Here is a 12,068-nt window from a genome sequence, read left to right on the forward strand (position 1 = left end):
TGATTGCTTGTAGAGAAACAAATAGTTTGAGAGACTGGAGTTTCATTAGAGAGTTAGTTTTTGGATATAGGCAGCTTTACAAGGCACATGCTGTGGGGGTTGAGGAATCATCTCTGAGTCTGGTCTATCAGTAAACAGTGTAATTATTTTTCAGTTTTGTTACAAACAGTTCGTTTTGCTCTCCAGAGTTTTTGTCACATGTGAAACTGGTTTGCTTTTTTAGGACTCTGGCAGCCAGTGAACCTGTGGTGTATTTTGCTGGAAATACTTACAAAGCAGGACGTGCTTGTGGTTGGATGCAGTCCACTTTTCCCTTAGCGAAGGGCTTCATTCAGTAGAGGCGCTACAATAATAGTTAATTGTTAATGCAAAGTACTGTGGACACAATATGGTCTGAGTTCCACAGTGGTGCCTGCTGCTGGCATTTAACATGCAGTGTGCTTTTCAAAAGCAGATAGTGGGGGGAAAAAAACAAACAGGAAAATTATTTTTAATGTTGCTGCATTGCAAAGAAGAAAAGCATCCCATGAGTGGATGATTATGATAGCAGTTAGTATTATGATTTATGTGTAGGTTGTGGACATTTTATAGTCAGTTTTATGCCAAAAGTGGTTAGAAAAAGCACTGACTGACCAGCATCTTTAACACTGTTGCCACTAAGCATTTTGGAATGCTCACATGGTGTGTTTGGGAACCCTTTGTGTGTACGCTACGTTTTTCCATTTGGTATGAGGCTGAGCAGTAATCAGCTCACCAGTAATTAGAAATCATTCTGTGTCCTGCACCCCATTATTACACAGAATTATGTCAGGCCTTAAGAATTTTTTCATTCAGAGGGAAAAGTTTCTGCAATACCTCTTGTCCTGTATTTCCCTAACATAAAATTTGAAAACAAGCTTTTGCTGTTTTGAAACAACCGTTAGGGAGGAAGCAAAAGCCATTATTTTGCTGCATTTAAATTACTTTCTAGTTCTGATTCTCTTTTTTGATGCCAGTGGTGAAAGTGAGAGGAATAAAAGACCTTTAAAAATTTTTATGTATATAAAGGTCTTGGAAAATTATGAAATTCTTTATACTATGAGAGGTTTGCATTCATCTTTGGAGATCTAAAAGTACTGGCAGGCAGGGAGCCCCAAAGTATCATCCCATGGAGCTCTTATATTCTGTGTAAATCTGCAAAGTGTTTTCCTGTTGCAGAACTCAGGATCAGCCCTTATGTGCATCCCAGCATAAGTGGAATACGAGAGAAATTCACTATTCTGGGGGGAGGCAGGAGTAGAGATGCAAGTTTACCTTGTTCTTCTTCTATTGTCCTGATGTCAGTGCTACTTTCATAAGTAGGATTGTGAGCTGTGTTTTAAAAATGAGTCCTCTGAGGACCAAAGTTTTAAAGTAACAATGCATAAGAGTTCTTTAAAAAGGCTGACAGTTTTATTTATTTATGTTTGCAGGGATTCACTGTGACAGTGTATGTGCTGAGGGACAGTGGGGTCCAAATTGTTCGTTGTCTTGTTATTGCAAAAATGGAGCTTCCTGTTCTCCAGATGATGGAATCTGTGAGTGTGCACCAGGATACAGAGGCACCACTTGTCAGAGAAGTAAGGACAAAAATAAGTGCTTTAAAATCTCTCTTTGTGCCTTTCTTACTTGGAATACTTGGAATAACGTTTTGTTAATTGTAATATGAAGTACTGTGAAATACTCCTTGACTGGACATTTTGTCAAAATGTATGACTATACAGAAATAAGTGTTATCCAAAATTAACAAAAGTTTCCAGCTAGTAGTGCTCTTCTTGTTATGGTACTACTTTGCCATTGTTCACTGTCCGTGCCCTGACATTTTTATGAAAATGACTTTCTAAGAAACAAATTTAGTAGGGGATTCCATTCTAAAGGCAAGCATTTCCAAATGTGATTGATGAATATTAATTTTGCAATACCTAATTTGGTAGGTAAATAGAATATGCATGAGTTTCACAAGCTGGAAACCTTACCTCCTGGTTTGGTCTGGCAGGAATCATTGGCTTATTTATTTATTTATTTTAACACTCATTTTGAAGCAGGAAAGAACGGCCAGTGGGATCAGGCCTCACAGTAGGTAGAAGATACGAGAAGTACCCATAGCTGCATTTGAAAATTTTATCTCTGCAAAATTTAAAAGTTACAAGGACAGAGAGATACAGATGTGTTGAGGCAAATCATACCAGAAACAGGGAGGCAAATATAAAACAATATGCAAAATATCTACCCTCCCAAGAAGATTTGTCACAGTTGCCAGCAGTCTATCTGTCTTCAGTTGGAACTGTGGAAGCTGTAAGGGAAAGCTGTTCAGAGAAGAGAAATGCGAGTCCTCTGCACTCAGAGGGTAGCCCTGTTTTCAGAGGAGGTCTGCGAGAAACAGAGTCAAGAAGCAGGTGGAGTAAGGCCAGGCTGAGATATTACTAGGTCCATGAAAAGAGGCTTAAAAGGCACGAAGCGACATGAAATGATGACTAGAAGGTAGAAGGAGAACCAGAGGAGGTATAAGTCCTAAAAGTCCAGGAATGGCAAGATTTCAAGCTGAAGAATGTGGTTGCCTATGGCACTACTAAATCCCATGTTAGTGTGGCATTAGTATTCCTTAAGCACTTCTAAGTGCAGCATTTATTCTCACTATCTAATCTCTAATGGCCTTGCAGTTAATCAGTTAATCCAAAGGCAGATCAAGTGTAACACCACATGTAAAAATGTTCCCTGTGTTTTGGAACCATGCCTATAACCTGGACAAGAGGCTTCCAGTCCAGTGGCTCTCAGAGCCCCTCTCTCAGTCTGGAGGATGGAGAGACAAAGGTCATAGGAATAATTTGGATCCTAGTCAGAAAGTGCCTTTTCAGTAAACAGGAAGACCTTTTGGCACCGTTTCATTTGAGAAAGTTAATCTCTCTAGAGAGATCTGGCCGCATAACTTCTATAGAGTGTATAATTAAAAGACTCAATCTTGAATGAAATTAAAATATTGAAAAGATTCCAAGTGAGTTTTTGACACTGCTAATTCGTGCTGTGCAACAGGTATTTCTCTTCATGCATTACCTAATATTCTAGTTTTTCGGGAAATAAATGCCAAAAGGAGTTAGAACAATAAAGAATGAGATTTTATGTGACAGCCTTTTTTTTTTTTCTTTTTTTAGAAGAAACTAGTGCCTTTAGCATAAGAGTTAAATGGACAACTTTGTTTATCTGGTCTCAGGTTCTCTAAAAATTAGGTGATGCGTAGCTGTCTGCACTATGTAATGAGTACAGTGAATATGTAAATGAAAGAATAGCTGGAAAACATTTGTAGGTTTTTTTCAGGGAAGTAATGGCTATTTGTATTCCAGGTTAGGAAACGCATATAAAGACAAGGTCTAACATGACCCTATTCATCTACCGATAAAACTATTCCACTCTATTTTTTTAAAATTACTTCCCTTCAAACATGCTTTTAAAGATGTTGCTGTTGTAGAGGACATATAATACGTGATATGTAAAGTACATATGTATTTCAGACATAACCCCGGTACAGTATGGCCTGACAAGTAACAGAATATCAGTTAGGTCATTACTAACTAGACTTTCTCATCTTGAGAAAAACAAGCAAATCTCCTTTTGTGAGTGTAAAGCATTGAACTGTATGAATAAGAACGACCACCATTTGAACTCTTGTGTATTTAGAAAGCAGAGCTAGTTCAAAATCAGGAAAAAGTGCGCTGAAGAGTGCAGTTCACAGCTGTATAGAAAGTGCCAGAGGCACAGACAGTTTGCTCTTTCTAATTACAGTTTGTTCCCCTGGATTTTATGGACACCGCTGCAGCCAGACATGTCCCCAGTGTGTACACAGCAGTGGTCCCTGTCACCATATTACTGGCCTATGTGACTGCTTACCTGGATTTACAGGAGCCCTTTGTAATGAAGGTACAAGTTGTAATAAGACTCTATGTGTTGCAGAGACCAAACACTGTAATAATTTTCATTCCATCACTTGGAAACTATAAAACCAAAAATAGTTTCTGTTGTAGTATGAGCGGTTTATAAACTAGGAATCTTAAGCAGGTTTAAGCTGTTTGAATATTTGATCCTTAAGTATCAAATCCACTGTATTCTTATTTGTGTTACTTGTATAATAAGTATATATAATGGGCTTACCAGAATTTATAATGCCTTACTTCAACATTATACTAAGCAATACATTTCTTGATCCAAATATCACTTGCTTTCTCTTGAAATAAAGAAAATACAGTCTTGTTCTGATTACTAAGGAGTTCTAATTCTGACCATTTGTTTTCAGTATGTCCTAGTGGCAGATTTGGCAAGAACTGCATTGGAATATGTACCTGCACCAATAATGGAACGTGTAATCCTATTGATAGATCCTGTCAGTGTTACCCTGGCTGGATTGGTAGTGACTGCTCCCAGCGTAAGTATAAGCTTTTTTTTTCCTTTCCTTTATTTTAAAAACAATTAATCAGGGTTCGGCTCTATAAATTCTCTACTTTTTGGTAAAGAAACACTGTCTAAGTCAGATATAAGGACTTCATGGTATATAATGGAGAGATCCTAAACTGAACTGCATGTCATCGGCACTATCTGAAACACATTTATACTAAGATTTTTTCACTAAGTGGCCTGGAGCACACAGCAGGAGGGATCATCAATTTTCAGTCTTCCACTGCCCAAAGAAAAGTTGTAGACAAGCTGAGCAGACTTGTTTCAGAAGTGTGCTGGGAAAGGACAGGAGGCAAAGCTCAGCTTGCAGCAAGAGTGACTTTTGTAGATACTATTGAAAAATCCTTACTGTGAGAGTGGTCAAGCACAGCCACTGTCCAGAAAGGCTCTGAAGTCTCCAGCCTGGAAGAGGTTGTGAAATTATCATCATTGAAAATCCTTTGAGTAGATACTTTGAGTAGGTGATGCTAGAGATCTCCTTCAACATGAAAAAGTCTGTGGCTTGATGAATCTTGCATTGCAGAGAGGGTTCTTGACCTCTTGTTTGCTCGTCTGTAATAATTTATTCATCACAGTAGTGTGAACATTCTAGGGCTTGTATCCTCAAGAATATCCTTACGAATAACAGAGGTATTATTTTACAAATAAGAATCTGAGGTGCTGGAATGCGGGGTGTTTTTTTCTTACTAAGGTTGCAGAGAGCTACTGGCAAGGCTCAGAACAAAGCCAAGGTTTTCTTGGGTACAACTTAGTGCTCTGACTGCAAGAGCATCCTTATTCTTGTTAAACATTTGGACATTTTATTAAGGAATTTTTCACTATGACTTTTTTGTAAGTACTTACAAGGTTTTGATGGATTTTCCCTGTCTTCCTTTTATAAATGTTTCACAGATACACATTTTTAGTGTCATTCACTCGATGATTATTGTCTTGGTATGCTAAACTCAGTGAAGCCTTTGATACTGACTTGAGAAGGGCTAAGCCCTAATATTATTATATTTCATAGTGTTATTTTACTAAATAATTAGGCATTCTCCAGATGGCTTTCTGGGTCTATGCAAATTTCTAATGACAGGAAAGAAGTATCTGAAGCAACATTCTCACAGGAAGCATAACCAATTTCATAAGGTATGAAAATCCACAAGTCTGAAACACATGCACACCAAAATTTCAGTCTGCCCTTTTTTTATGAATAAAAGAAGCTATACCAGACCCCGATATGTCAAAATTCAACAGACATTATGCCAGGGTTTCCTAGGAGGTGCATTTCCTAATAACATGCCTCATTGGTTTATATCATTTGCGGTTCGACTGGTCCAGGTTAACTGGCTCTGTAGCAGTGTGATGTAACATCTGGTCAATTTGGAAAAAAAAAAAACCTTTGCTGGCTAAGTTCTGCGAAGTGATTAGCATGCACAACTCAATATGATACCAGAATAAATCTTCAGCCTATTCCTGTGGAAGCCAGTAGCAACAAAGATCCTTTTTTTTATGGTAAAATAAGTAGGTAGTTGGGAGAGTAGCAGAAAAGGGGTATTTAGGAGGAGGAGGGATTTACTCACTGAATCAATAACAGGAAAATGGTGCCAGCAATATGAATGGAAGTGTCTATTGAGGCTGTGCTCATGGACCGTAACAGAGGAAGTTTATTTGCTTTGTATAAAGGCCTTTCGTTTACGTGAAAAAAAAATTATTCCATTAATTTATTTTGGAACCAGCGAGCTTTTTGAAACCTCTGACCTTTCATCTGTATGTGATTTACATACCTTCTTAGTTGACCACTAATTTCAAACACAAAACAATACTAAAAATCATTATAAGGCACAACTGAACTGGAAAACACAAAAAACAAACTTTTTTTTTCAGTACAACTTAGTATATTTCTTAATGAAGTAAAATTTGGGCAAAGATAGTGCTTTGCAAAAATACTATCCACACATAGATGAGTCATTATGCAAACATTTAAATGACTCAGTTTTTCATTCTCTCAGGTCTCTGGGCAAACAAATCAGTACACAACAATAAGGAGTTATCAGCCTTTTTAAACCTACAGAAATAAAGCTAAGCTTTCTGTGTCTGACCTGTTTCTTCTATCCTATGAAATACTCATGTGGTTCTTCTACCTTATTTTTAAATTATGCATCACTTGACTAAAGAAACAAATAAAAACCTCAAGATGTGAATCCTAATCCACAGAAAAGGGCTGTTCTGAGAGAACCCTCTGCACTTAGTGATATTCTGACATGAAGAAAATTATAGTTTGCTGTTTCTAAATAGTAATTAGCATTTTGGAACCACTTCATTACTCTAATGGCAGCACATACTCATTCACCATGATATTTTCAATACAGTCAGTAAAATTCTGTCTCATAATGCGTTGACATGATTGTGAGTGAAAAAATCTCCACTTTCTGGATAATCACTTGTTTTTCAGAAATATTTTATTGATTAATGGACCCATGGAAGCAACTGAGTTAACTTTGTTAAGTACAATCTTATTATATGCAACACGTTTAGGCCATTCTGTAGAATCTTGCAGTGCAAATAAAAGAAGTAAGATTAGTATTGGGTCTGAAGTTATAGGGTATATGATGTGGTTCAGCATTTTCTGTTCTTCTTCACTTTTGAGGCTTTAAAGGTTTATCCCCTTGACTGTGCTCAGATGAACTATTTGCAGTTTAAAAAATAAATTAAGAAAGGAAATTTATACATCTTTCTTTATGAAAAAGCTGGTAGGAGTGTCCCAGTTGCTGAGTATCAAGAATGTATCACTGGTTTCTCTCACACATACAAGCTTTCTCAGCACTTTTTTATCTAGAGCAAAATGATTCTGTAGTTTGAAAAAAAACCAAACCAAACAAACTGTGGCCATTTGCTCAGAATGCAGAAGCCTTAAAAAAAGCATTTAAAAGAAAAAAAACTATTCCCAAAGGAAGCAGTGCTCATATGTGAATGTAAGCAGCTCTGTTCATGGGCGTCAAGGATCTTTGTCATTTAAGAGTAATGAATTGCTCTGGGTTGTTTTAGCTTGCCCACCTTCCCACTGGGGACCAAACTGCATCCACACATGTAACTGCCATAATGGAGCTTACTGCAGTGCCTACGATGGAGAGTGCAAATGCACTCCAGGATGGACTGGCCTTTACTGTACGCAACGTAAGTGACTTATTATCCATTCTTTGTCTACAAATCAGTGATAGAATTTCCCTTCAGTATTTTCACACTTTATTCATTGATTTCTTCCTATGCTCCTGAACCTTTTTTTGATTCAGAAGGTGCAACACATTACCTCCATGGTGGCAGAGGAATCCGTTTGCATAGGCACTGGCTGAGTGCTGGCCGCTACATTCAGGCTCCTCTTTAGGCTTCCTTCAGAGGAAGACAGCTTCTGGCTGCAGCCAGGCATCCACGTGGAAGAGTTCTGTCATGTGTGCACGCAGAACAAACGACATTCAGATGATACCACCGCAGATGTGCAGTTACGTCTGCAGTCTGTAGCAAGGATGACGTGAGCTCTGCAGGCATTCCCCAGAGAGTGGGGTGACACTACCATCCAATTTCTTCCCTCTCTGAAACCTTACCAAGAAGTAAGGTCCCCCTTGTAGCAGGGTCCCAACAACCAAGGCTGCAAGAAAATGCAGAACTGACTGAAACCTTGAGAACAGCTTTAGCTTAACTGTGGCTGTAGCTACTGAGGCAGAGTTCCTGTTTCCACTGCAGAGCGATCACACAGTACATCTCCTATCTGTCACTGCTGCCTCCTGGGGTTAATTGCAGCAACAGACCTAGCTCAGCACCTGAAATTCAAATACTCATATAGAAGCTATTTTATTTGAAACTTAAAAGCTTAACTTCATTAGACTGTAATGTTACAATTTGCTTTGGAAGTTTCTTCATGTAATTAATACATTAATGCTGATTCTTTTTTCCAAGACTTTTTAATTAAAGTAAAAATATGAGCCGTGCAGTGACTGGGTGTAAGTATTTGGGACTCCTTTTATGCTGGGTAAGATTTCACATGAAGTTTGAAAAATACGTGTTTGTTAGAGATAAATATTGGTAAAATTAGCTTCTTATCTTAATCATATTAGGGCTTCAGTTTGGTTTATCTTCATCCAGGCTCCCCTGCTGGGTGTATCTGGGCATAACCATTATCTTTGAACTAAAAAAAAAAAAGAAAAAGGCTGCTAACTGTGTTTTGCATTCAGTGTTTAAATACCCATTTTTCATAAAATCAGAACTCTCCTTTTTCTACTGGATAATGTCATACTGGCAGGAAGTAACACATATTATAGGGCCATATGGATGCAGCTCTGGAAGACATTCGCTATACTGGTTCGGCTGTCAGCTATAATGGTTATTTTGCTTCCTGCTGGTGAATAATGATCTCTTTGCAGTGATATGTCTTCTTCATATTGAAATGGTATCTTTGTGAGGAGCTGAGATACAGTATGCTATTAATTTTTTTTTTTTTTTTTTTTTTTTTTTGTTTCAACATCACAGGTGGGGAAAATATGTTCTTTTTTTTTTTTTTTTTTTTTTTTTTTTTTTTTTTTTTTTTTTTTTTTTTTTTTTTTTTTTTTTTTTTTTGCTTCAACATCAACTGTGTGGAAAATATGTTCAAGGGTTCATTCATCACTGAACAGACTCCTTGCTCTGGTTCACAAACTGCTCTCTTCCTCCTCATTCAAATATCTCCTTAAAACCACTTCTTTGAGGAGCCCTTCTTGCTGCCTTCTTCTGAACATCTGCTGTCTGCACAATATCCCAACCTCATTTTTATGTAGTTTTTGCCTAATGTGTATTTTAAACCACTTAAAATAGGGTGTGCCTCAGTCTACTGGGTTTACAGAATTGCCGTGTTGTGGGGCTACAGAAATGACTTCTCAATAACATACTTAACCAGGATATTTGCATTTTGTTTCTAGAGGGATTGTTTCATTCCTTTTCTCCTCCCCTTCCTTGTATTGCAGGATGTCCTCTAGGGTTTTACGGAAAGGACTGTGCGCTGATATGCCAGTGTCAGAACGGAGCTGACTGTGACCACATCAGTGGGCAGTGCACCTGCCGCACGGGGTTCATGGGGAAGCACTGCGAGCAGAGTGAGTGGGGATGGGAATCATTCGTACCTGACAGCAAATATTAAACCCTGAGCCGACCCTCTGTGGTTTTGGCCAGTGCTGTGATACAGCTTCTTGGTTTCAGAGGGAGTTTTGATGGTTAAAGAGCTTCAGGAGTTGGATCTAGGCTTTTTCCAAACAGTTAAAAGCCCACAGAATTAGTTATTAAGACTGGTTATGATTGTGATGGCTGTTTCCTTCAAATTGTAGTTACATGTAAGAGGCATTCGTACTACATTCTAGGTGCTTTGGGCATAAGGCTAAAAAAACCCCAACTCTGTCACGTGAATGTAACAAATGAATCCAAGTAATTGTCATTAGCATAAACCACAACGAAAACTAGTAGAAAACTGAAGATAAGGAGTACCACATCAATCCTAGTGGACAAAATTAATCTTTGCAATGTGGTTTTACCCTACTATGGGATTATAAAAGCATAATAGATGGTATTTTGTTTTCATATGTGTGTGATTCTTCTCCCAAGAAAATCAAGAATAACACCACTGGCATCAATACTGGTATTACATTGTACAGCATTGTAAGAATAATCGGGTTCATCATCACAGAACTGTTAGTCCAGCCTCTGCTAACATTACAGAGTGGTGCTGCCACACCTCATGCATTATACTGCAGTGCAATGCAATCCATTCAACCTACTATAATGAAGGTTTAAACCCATCTTTGGCATCAGTGTCATGCACAGGGCTTTGTTTTTGATGTGTGGAAGACACTGTGTGTTACCTATAACCGGACTGATTTAACTGCGTCTGGAACTGAAGGGCTGTGCCGTGGCTGAGATAGCACATATCACAACTGACAGTGACGTATCAGAAGGGAGGGGGGTTACTGTCCCTACAGACAGGCTTTATTCCATCAGCAGTGGGTCTGGACCCAGCTGCAACAGGAGTTTTTAACATGTTTTTTTAAGTTTTTAAAGCTACCCAACATCTATGGTAGAAACACTAAAAATTGTGAAGCGGATTTTTTTTTCCCTGAAAAAAATACAGTTACAGGAAAAGCTGAATCGTTTGGAGGAATGTATTTATTTCGGAGAAATGAAAGCTGTCAATATGTAACTATTAGCTATTTAATAGCAGTAATGCTTAGAAAAGATAAAATCTTTTAAGATCTCTTGATGTCATGGTATCAAAAAGTAATTGTGAATACTGTGGCAATCTAACTTTATTACGACTTTTTAATGTTATATTTCATCCTATAATTTTATAATAATTTAACAATATTAAATTGAATGTTTTGGTATTTATGAATTTGAACGTCAGTTTTAAAATTGACTTGCTGTTCCAATTCAGATTTCAAAATGCCAAAATATATTACGCTGTGGTGGTTTTTGCCCAGCCATTGACTTCAGTAGTTATAATCTTGTTTTATTAGATGTAATCATGAGAAAGAGAAGGTATATATGCATGAAATTCCCCTTGAGTCTCCCTTTATCAAGACTGCAAGAACATTTCTCAGATACCTATTGAGTTATGTGATCTTTAAATTATTCTAAATTAGTAACATGGAGAAGATGAGTTACATTTTTTAAAAAGATGAAGAGAAAAACAAAATAGTTATAAAACTCCTCAGAGATTTCAGAAAAATGACTCTCAGAAGGTGAAGAAATACCACACTTCCTCAAACCATCAGAACTACAATAAATTAACAACCCACACACTAACAGATGTGGCAGTATAAAAGAAATAATTTTTGTCAATGTAGGATAATTGTCTACCATGCTAATTACATGATGGACAAGACACTTTGATTAGTAATTAATTATTGCATTCAAATCATTCTGGGAGAGAAAAAATAATGTAAAACACTTCCAATTAGCTTATCCTTCATAATTTAGCATTTTTCTCCTGTAGGTAGTTTCTCAATGTATACATTACTGTATGAGAGTATGCCATAAGCAGCCTAGGACTAGCTTTATTTTTTTATATAAATTTGTGGTGTATATGAGGCTCATTCTTATGGACCTTATCTCTTGCTCTTTTACCACATGAGCACATGACACAACACCAGCCAGATGTCTGGCTTCACTTTTAGGATCACATGGTTTTACAAGACTGGGATATGAGAAATCTGAGAGACTGGACATTCTGCTGTAGAACTGGAACTTTGTGCACATTTTGTCCATTTCTTCATTGTTTCTACCCTTCTTATCTTTTTTTTTTCCTTCTTTTAATTTCTCTGCCTTAGTGGCAGCAACATTACTGGTAAAAGAAAATCACTTCTGAATATAATTTACTTCTCCTTTTCTTTCTTTCCTGCGCATACACTCCCCCCTCCCCCGACGCTCATACGCAGAGAGGTCGGTCCTCTTACGAAAATCTTTTCCATAGAAGTGTACCACTAATAACACATTGCCATCTGCTGGCCACATACAAAAAATGTGTGGACTTAGAAACAAATGATAGCATGTAAGGCACCGTAGATCCATAATACTGAAACATTTACAGAATCACAGAATCACAGAATCAC

At 37.6% G+C, this 12,068-nt stretch overlaps 1 protein-coding gene across 1 annotated transcript in view; it reads left to right on the forward strand.

Moving 5' to 3' along the window:
* MEGF10 (multiple EGF-like-domains 10) overlaps positions 1 to 12,060 on the forward strand; it is a gene marked incomplete at both ends in the record, with an annotated part of 57,792 nt that extends 45,732 nt beyond the window's left edge. The window contains 7 exon segments of the mRNA XM_010142376.1: positions 1,452 to 1,598; positions 3,796 to 3,930; positions 4,304 to 4,432; positions 7,489 to 7,617; positions 9,435 to 9,558; positions 10,066 to 10,099; positions 11,992 to 12,060. Coding sequence (XP_010140678.1) covers positions 1,452 to 1,598; positions 3,796 to 3,930; positions 4,304 to 4,432; positions 7,489 to 7,617; positions 9,435 to 9,558; positions 10,066 to 10,099; positions 11,992 to 12,060 — 767 coding nt within the window.
* Between the last annotated feature and the right edge of the window lie 8 nt (positions 12,061 to 12,068).

The sequence above is a fragment of the Buceros rhinoceros genome, unplaced genomic scaffold (assembly GCF_000710305.1).
Source record: "Buceros rhinoceros silvestris isolate BGI_N320 unplaced genomic scaffold, ASM71030v1 scaffold7718, whole genome shotgun sequence".
Classification (NCBI taxonomy): domain Eukaryota; kingdom Metazoa; phylum Chordata; class Aves; order Bucerotiformes; family Bucerotidae; genus Buceros; species Buceros rhinoceros.